Genomic DNA, 8,791 nt, shown 5'->3' on the forward strand with positions numbered 1-8,791 from the left:
GTGCTAGATCCCACAGAGGCAGCTGTGTGGAGACGTGGCCCTCTGAGGCTCTGCTCCTCCAGAGGGTTTCTGCACAGGTGATCCCAAGCCCATGGACAACCTGGGATTGACCTAGGCAAGAAACAAACATCCTTCTCAATGGCTGGTGTGGCTGAGGCAGCAGTGGGGACCACCCCTCTAGCAGCACTTGCAACCAGCTTGAGGCAAATGGGCTCTTTGACCAGAACTGTTTTATACACAGCAGTTCTGCAGGTCTTTGACTGACCTCTGCCATGTGTGAACCCTAGTCACACAGAAACCTGCTTCAAACCAGAAACAATTTCATTTCTTCATGAAATACCACTTTAGATGAGCTGTGTTTCTTAGCTGGCTGTTTGCCTTGTGTTATTAGACCTCTAAGACCACAGGGAACATCTGTATGTCTTGGCACCAAGTAGAGCAAGTTGAAAAGGAGCAGGCGGTTCCTGAAAGCCAAGGAGCTCACACATCCTTGCAGGGAGGGCCAGAAGTACTTGCCTTGAGAGGTCAGCTCTTGCAGCATCTGAGAAGAGCACCGATACCGGGCTCTCCCTGTCCTGGCACAAGGCAGAAGTCAAGGCCGCACTGAAGCTGCTAAGGATAGAGGTGATGTGAAGCCAGTATAGGCAACAAGGGAGTCATTCCTGATGCCTGACAATCCTTTTCAAAGCAAAAGTAGGTTTCCCACTTTGATCCACCTATGAAGTGTTGCTCTGAGGTTTTGGAAACATTATAAATGATTCTGGGATTCCAGTATAAATAAGGGTGTTTCCAGTATCTATACCTACAAGGAGTTTGCTCCTGTACCATTCAAATTCAAACTCCCATAAATGTGACTGCATGAAAATCAAGTCCTGAAGCCCCTTTCCCAAGACCCTCCCAAAGGAAGAAGGGCCAGGCCACACTCCCAAGACCCATAGGCGGGCTGTCTGGTGCTTGCATCCTTCCACAGAAGAGTACAGGAAACCTGGAGTAAGGATCTAATTAGAAGTTTTGCAACCATTGCCAAGAGTTGGGTCAAGTAGTCTGCTCACAAGTGAGGAATTATCAGGCTTAATAAGCAGTGGCTGACACGGCCAGCATTTCCCCTCAGAGTGACCCAGGAGAGCTGACCCTTCTCAGCCACCACGAGGTGCAACTTCAGTAATTAGGAGCCTGCTTCTGCTCAGGATTTGTCTGGGCAAAGGAGACTTTCTAGAGCCTTGCACTCTCCAAGTTTTTTATATTATTGCAGGTTTAGGTCTACAAAAATCTCCAGCTGAGCAAAGCAAACCTGATCGGTCTTTGGTGGCTCTAAATTGATATTCAGAGGGAATAAGATGTCGAGTGTGCTACTAGACATGCAGAATTCAACCTGATTTCCCGTCTTTATTTTTGGTGATGAATAACATTGACTGATATGTTTTTTGGGTTTTTTTTAAGACTTCCTCTAAACAGCAGTTATTCCCCCTTGTAGCTGACAGCCTCACTATTACCTTTACCCCTTGCCTGAGTACACTTAAATGATATCATTGCCTCTGGGCAATGTGTCCCAAACTCAGGGAAGGAAGCCAGGTCTAGGACTCAAACCAAAACTCACTGTAAAGGGTAAGAGTCTTTCTATTGAGCTGAGTATGTTTGGGTTCAGGCTCTTAATGAACACTTTCTTTAGAAATGCAAATAACAAATTTGTTCCTTACACTTCCAGTTTCTCACTGCGTGAATCTATGGCAAGCAAAACAGCTGTGAGGTTCCCCTCAGTACAGAAAGTCACGTACTCACTACAGCTTTAAATACAAAGTGAATGAAGTACTCATTTATCTTCTCTGCCTGGGGGAAACCCTTCCATTTCTGCTCCCCTGGGGTTACACATGACAGCAATTACCTCTTACCTGGCATGAAACATGTACAAGGATTTCACCATGCTTGTGGTTATCTAGCTGCCTCCATAAAACAAAAAGCTGTTGAGAGCCAGCAGACATTGTTTCAGTAAAAAACTCAAAAAACAGAGAAAGAAGCACGGTCAGGCGTTTCTTCCTTTTTTTTAATGCCCAGCGAAGGAGAAAGGTGGTTTGTCCTGAAACATTCCCATAAGCAGTTAGTAGTAGAGTCTGAACTCAGCTGAGTACAAATGGAGGAGAGATCTCTGCAAGGTCAGCGGCAGAAGCCCAAACCTCTCCCTCCACGCAGAGTGAACTGGGGGGGGCAGAGAGCTTCCTTGGGATCCCCCAACTTTTCTTTGGGCTCATCCTGCAACACGGAGGAACCTGTCAGGACCATTTTATCTGCAGAGCATGTGGATGGGGCAAGCTCAGCAAAGGCCTCACTGCATTTGAAGGTGCCTTGCTCTGCAGAAGGTAATTGCTGCTCCCCAAGGACAGGCACTGCAGCCCCTGCTCTCCTGGGAAGAAAAAGCATTGGTCAGGAAAGAAACCTGAGCTCCTGTGGGGTGAGGAAAAGCCCAGTAACAGTAATTTAAGATTCTGTGGCTGTTCCTCAAGCTGCTCTGTGCTGATGCTCTCAGGCAATTTAATACCTGAAAGGCTACCTCCTCCTGTTCTCTGCTTAGTATAGAAGGAAAAGGTTTGCTTTGTCTGTGAAAAGAACATTCATTAACTGGCATTAACATGCAATTCGGTGTTAGAAAACTGCCTTATCAACAGAACATCTGAGGTAAGAGCCATCTGTACTGCAAAGGCTGCGCACAGCTCTGCTCAGGCTGTGCAGAGAATAGCCTGACCCAAACCAGGGTGTGGAGAATAGCCTGACCCAAACGAGGGCAAATGGATGGAGGGAAGGGACCGAAGTGCCAACTGAGACCAATGAAGCCACAGTGGGAGTCTTTTTCCTTGCCTCATCTAGGCTGAGTCAGATTGCCTAATACAGGCTGAGACCACTCTCTACTACTGACTTACTGCTGGAGCATGTCTAAGACCTCCAGCCATCCTCCCTATCCTCGCCACGACGTCTTCTGTATATGAGGGAATAAATACATCTTGAAGGATACTGACTCCTGAGACATCTGTGTATGGTCATTGCTAAAATGAAAAACAGATATTTCAGGTATCCCCAGAAAGTTTCTGGGACACTAAGTGAAGACTAAAAAAGACCTAGTGAGAGCAGGATATACCTGGATCTCTTTGCACTATGCTATAGGTAATTATATGCTATAGGTAATTAGGCTGTAGGACTCACTGGCTAGTAGCCAGGTTTAAAGGAGCCACGTGAGTACCAGATGACTGGGATTGTTTCTCTTGGAAAGGAGATGAGTAAGGGAGAAATGTAAATATCCATGAAAGCCTCACTGGACTAGGGAAGAAAGAACTTTTGTTTTTCCCAGCTTTTAGCATCAGGATAAGAGGCAATTTAAAAACAACAGATGAAATATTTTTGTGGTGTTTAAGTGAGCTGTGGCACTTACTGTCATAAGAAGTCCTCAGGCTGAGAAGGTACCAAGTTTGAGGAGAGACTGTTCAGAAGGACAAGCAAACTAGCTACTTCTAATTAGCACTAAAACATTGTGGAGTACTGTTAAATGTCAGGGCTGATGCCCAGTTTTTGGGAGGTTTGGAAGCTGGGATTCAGCCTGGCACAAGGGCAGGGAGAGGCCCTGTCCACACCCCAGCCCCTGCCCCTGCTTCTGGGGGAGGCCCCAGGGTCTCTGGCTGGATCCTGGCTCCCTGCTCCACCCAGAATGGCAATTGCTGTGTCCTTACGCTCCGTGTCTCCAGGTGGGTGGTTCCAGTGATGTGTTATTGTCACTGTTTGGAGAATAATATTCTTGGGGGACAGCAGTGCCCTGGAATTCCTCAAGTCTGGCTTTTGTGGCTCGCATTTTTGGGGGACAGAAGGGTGTAGAGGAAGCAGATGCTCAGATTGTCACCCCTTTCCTCCCTCCTTCTGCAAATGTGGCAGGGAAGCAGGCTGTGTTCAGTCTTCTTTTCATCTCTTCAAGTGCATTATTTCCAGTGTGAGCCAAGGAGATCAAAGAAAGCATCTAGAATGGAAAGTGCTTATGTGTTTCACCATTCTAAACCCTGCCATTAGAAAAAATGTCCTTTTAATTGTAATTGTTTTTTAATTAGGGATTTTGTCACTTCATCTCCATGAATTGGGAAAGTTAGCACGAGTGCATCTAACGTACATCTCAAAAAAGACCCCTACCATGCTCACAGCATTTGATCAGTATGCATACTCTGGCCGTATGGGCATCCCAGGAGACCCACGTACCCCTGTGCCTCACTCGGTGTTCACTGAGCAACAGGCCTGGAGCGGATGGACAGCTTGGGACACTTCAGGAATGAAGGAGCAGGTGTTCAAAGGCAGAAGTTGAGGCCTAAGATTAATCTCTACAAAATATACCAGGCAGGCATTTAATGTACAGAATCTGGGATGATGCTGATGCTGACTGAGGGTCCATGCGTTAGCTATGAGCTGCTGGCAGTGTGGAGGTAGTCTGGTGAGCTTACAGACCCCCAGAAGAGGAGTGCTGGTCCAAAGACCTGAGTCAGCCTTGTCATTATTTTTTTTCTTAACTGTCATGAACCCTCTTAGTGTCTGCAGGGCAATAAATAGGACTATGTGTCTCTCACTTTGGAGGTAAGTAAACAATATCAATGATGTTCTCATGAACTTGTTTTAGACTATTCTAGAACACAGAGAATTTTTTTGTCTTACTAAATATGTGCCTTAGCATGACACAGACGTTGTTGTCACAAGTCAAATAAAACAGTAGCCGTGGGAATAATCAGTAATTTCCTGAGGACGCTGTTTAAGATGACTCTGCCTGGGGAGAACCTCCATCTCCACATCTTTTCTTACTGATTCAGTGGGGCTCACAGGAATCAGTGAGGGTTTTCTGTAAGTGCTAGGTGAACTGACCAAGGCATTGGAGGGGTATGACATTTGCCAGATTGGTGTTTGAATAACATTTAGAAAAATTATATTGAGATCCAAGCTATGCACAAGGGTGCCCAGATGGTATTCTGCGATTGCTGCAGAGATGTCTCTTCTCCCAAGAGAGAACATATTCCATCTGCCCCAGTGAGATCTGTGCATACCAGGCAAGGATGGAAATGGATAGGCAGAGCAGTAGCTACTGTCAGGATTAGGCACAATGTTGGGCTTTTTTAAGGGGTGTAAGTAAACCTTTGAACAGGAAAATCAATTCATTTCAGGTTGGTGCAAGCACAGTCTAGACTAAGAAAACCAAAGCAAGTCAACATCAGTTTGCCTCTGACCTGAAAAAGAAGAGAGAGGACTGCCTTTTAACAGCGTAAATGGATATTCACAACAGCAGTCTGAGCTTTGAAGCTCATTTCTATTTACAGGCAGACAAGCAAGGCTTGTACGAGGGAACTGAGAGGCGAGCGTGATTGACTAACATGTGGGAAAGAAGAAAAGGTGTGACGTGGGAGTTTTAATAGACCTTGCTACTAATTTGGCAGTGTGCTTGCATTCAGGTTTTCAGTCAAACAGTTATCAATTGATTTCATATGCAAGAAAGTAATTGTTGCCTGTTTTTTGCTTAGTGGTCTTTTTGGTTAAGGTGTGGGTAATAGCTGTGCCTTGGCTTCAAGCCTTTTTGATGTCTTCATTAAAATGACACTTTTCCTCTTTCTGTGCCTCAGTTCCCAGATCTGTAAAGTCACAGCAGTCTGAAATGCAGTGTCAGTGTTTCCAAGCACAGGAGAGGGGTGAATTCTTAACCCAGTTTCAGCCAAGAAATTAGAGAACAAAGCTCTCGAAGTAGCTCAGAGCCATGCCCCAGATCCGTTGGTTTTAGTTCCTAAATTCTGAAATAAAAAAAATAAATGACTCGTGTTGATTGAGAATAGCACTTAAGCCTCATGATCTCTTGAGTAAATGACCTCATGCATAGGAAGATGTTCATATATCAGTATGGCTTTCAGGCTGGCCCTCTTGTTCACTCAGCTCAGAGCATGGGTAATGCAACAGTGCTAGGTGTCTACTTCCATCCATCCAGACACTGCCATCTTCTCAAATCACCTTTCAGGCTAGGAAGGCAAATATCCTTTTCCCACCACAATAACTCATCTCCCTCTCCACCTGCACATTATGTTAGTGACCACAGGCAAATAATGGTGTATGGCTCTCCACATTCTCACCACACTTCATGCACTAGAAATTGGGCAGCTATAAGGAAAAATGGAATTGCTCTTTACAGATATAAGCGGCTTTTTTGTAAGACTGGAACTGGTCAGAAATGTCCATCATCATCACTTTCTACCCACTAAAGATCTACTCCTGTTCCCCATATACTAAAACACAAACTACTTCAGAGACTCACAAACCTGCTCTTCCCTTGAAGTTTGCTTCTGGCATTGCATTTTTCTGAGTGTCAGAATACCTTCCACTTTTTTATTTGATCACTTTTGCTCTTTGACATAAATCTTTCCCTGACATGCTTTACTTTGACAGTTCCTAATATAGTTGTGCCTAATGAGACAATTTCCAATAGCAGAAGTACTGATTGTGGGATTAACAGTTTCATATCCATTTTCCTGGGGCATGAAATAGAAAAATTCATCACCCGTTATATGCTACTACAGTGGGAGAATGCATGCCATACCTGGAAAACATTTAGTTTCTCCTTTGCAATGAGCTTAAATGGATGCAAGACCACAGCTTGAGAAAGAGAGAAAAAAATATAGTCATGGGCACTACATATCCTGTGAGGTTTCTCAAAAAGGGGCCCCAGGGACAAAAAGGGCTTCATGTAAGAAACTGGATTAGAACTGAGATCATTTACTTCCCTAATAAGATCAACATTTATATGTAAGAATAAGTAAATATTGACTAGGTAAACATAGCCTGATAAGCAGATCAATCTGTTTCTCTCTTAGGAATACATAGGAATTAACAAGCTTAATAATGTTCAGTATTTCAGACTCAGAGACTAAAATGCTCTGGTGTATCCTGAAGGAGTAAAAGACCATTGTATATGACACCCTCCCCACCTCCACCCCCAATAAATAATTCAACAACACACATACACAAAAAAACCCCAACCCAACAACCAAAAAGAAAGTATATCTATTGTTCCTGGAGGATGCAGGTTCCCTGTGCAAGAAGAACTGTCATGGATGTTCTTTTCATGGTCTTACAAACGTTTAACTATCAGTCAATGTCATCCATAAAGCCCTGTTCAGAGGATCAACTTCTTTCCATCTTTTCTCTGCTATTAAATAGAAAATGCAGCAGACAAGGGGAGCTTTGATTTTGTATGAGTGGGCTTTTACAATCTAAATGTGCCTTTTGAAGCATGCACTTAAATCAGATAGATATGAGAGGACATTTGGAAGTACATTTGGGAGCACATTTCCATGTGCATTTGGAAAGAGAAGGTGGAAACCTATAGTGCAGTCTGTACTCCCTGGTCTCATAGAAAAGTTCTTGCCATCTTAGAACAAATATGTTCTCTCTAGCTCCTTGGGTGCAGGACTCCGCAGTGAGCAGAATAAGGTAGGGTGGGGAAGAAGGACAGTGCATTTTTCTGAATTTGGTTTTCTAGTGTAAGTCCCTGGCTTTTGTGACCTCTGAAATTGCTTGAGGGATAGCATGGAATAGCAGAGTTGATATTCCTAAAGAAGCATTGTCCTAAAGAAGCAGTGGAGTCACTTTCAAAAGAGAATCCAGCTGTCTGACCTGACAGATGCTCCATCCAAAGAACAGACAGCCATTTTGTCAAGAGCATGGAAATGCTTGCGACTGAGAGAATGGTTCAATTTGTTACTTCCTCTCTCTCCCTTGTCAATGGAAACTAGTGACCAGGTAATCTTGGTTACTTCAACTTTGGAGTGCTTAGCAGTGAGGGTGTAGGGTGATGCTATAGGTTGTTATGAACCACTGAACAAAGGATAGCAACCTATTAAAATTGCTTGCAGAGTCACAACAGCTGAGCAACACTTCCACCAGCCTTTGCTATTTACCCCAAATGATATCCCACTACTTAAAAACCTTTCATAAAATAGGTGGGACTTATCATCTCCATTGGCAAACCCATTTCATGGTGACCAGTTCTCTGGCTCTTGACCAGTCTTACAGGCACTCCTATCCTCTGTGGAAGTCTTTAACAGGCATCTAAAAACTTCAGCATCTGTTCTAAACTATTTGTCAAGGTACCTTCTGTGGTCAGTGAAAGACAAGGGCACCCCTAGAGGGCAAATCCATCGACAGGTGGCTATGCTGGCTGGCATACATGGGATGACTCTCACTATTGACTACTGGTACATACAGAGAGGGCACATATGCAGAAGTGCTTGTAGATTGCCAGTGTTGGGAGAGGTGCTGGAAAAGTGGGATCCTGGAAACACACTTCACAACCATCCTGCTCTTGCTGAGTGTGAGAGGATGGAGCAACTGGAGCCTGACACCTTGCTGCTGGAACACTTTGCCCGGGCAGTTGTGGGGGTCGGGGGATCCTGGCGTGTGGCCGCTCCTCCAGCACCCGGCGAGTGATGGAGGCTGATGGGAAGGCTGTGTGCGAGGGGAGGAGGGAGAGAGGAGGAGGTGGTTTCCTCCTGACGCCATTTCCGAGGGCTGAGATATATAAATGAGCCGGTTGCTGCAGTGCCCCATCTGGGATCTTCAGCCAGGGCACTGGCGTGGCTGGACACAGTGCTGGCCCCCCCCCGGCCCCTTGCCTGGAGCCCCCACGCCAGCGACAGAATCACCCTCTGCCCCTGTCTCCCTCCCTCCGTCCCGCCAGCACCATGAGCCGCCCAGGACTGCTCGCCGTCCTGCTCCTGGCCGTGCCGGGTAAGTGGGACTG

General features: G+C 45.3%; 1 protein-coding gene across 1 annotated transcript in view; it reads left to right on the forward strand.

Annotated features, from left to right (window-relative positions):
• Positions 1-8,582: 8,582 nt before the first annotated feature.
• CHGA (chromogranin A (parathyroid secretory protein 1)) overlaps positions 8,583-8,791 on the forward strand; it is a 13,708-nt gene continuing 13,499 nt past the window's right edge. Inside the window, exon 1 of the mRNA XM_009332365.1 lies at positions 8,583-8,778. Within this exon, the coding sequence (XP_009330640.1) occupies positions 8,733-8,778 (46 nt within the window). The 5' untranslated portion in view covers positions 8,583-8,732. The remainder of the gene's footprint in view (positions 8,779-8,791) is intronic.

This window comes from Pygoscelis adeliae, unplaced genomic scaffold (genome assembly GCF_000699105.1).
Source record: "Pygoscelis adeliae isolate BGI_AS28 unplaced genomic scaffold, ASM69910v1 Scaffold429, whole genome shotgun sequence".
Lineage (NCBI taxonomy): Eukaryota > Metazoa > Chordata > Aves > Sphenisciformes > Spheniscidae > Pygoscelis > Pygoscelis adeliae.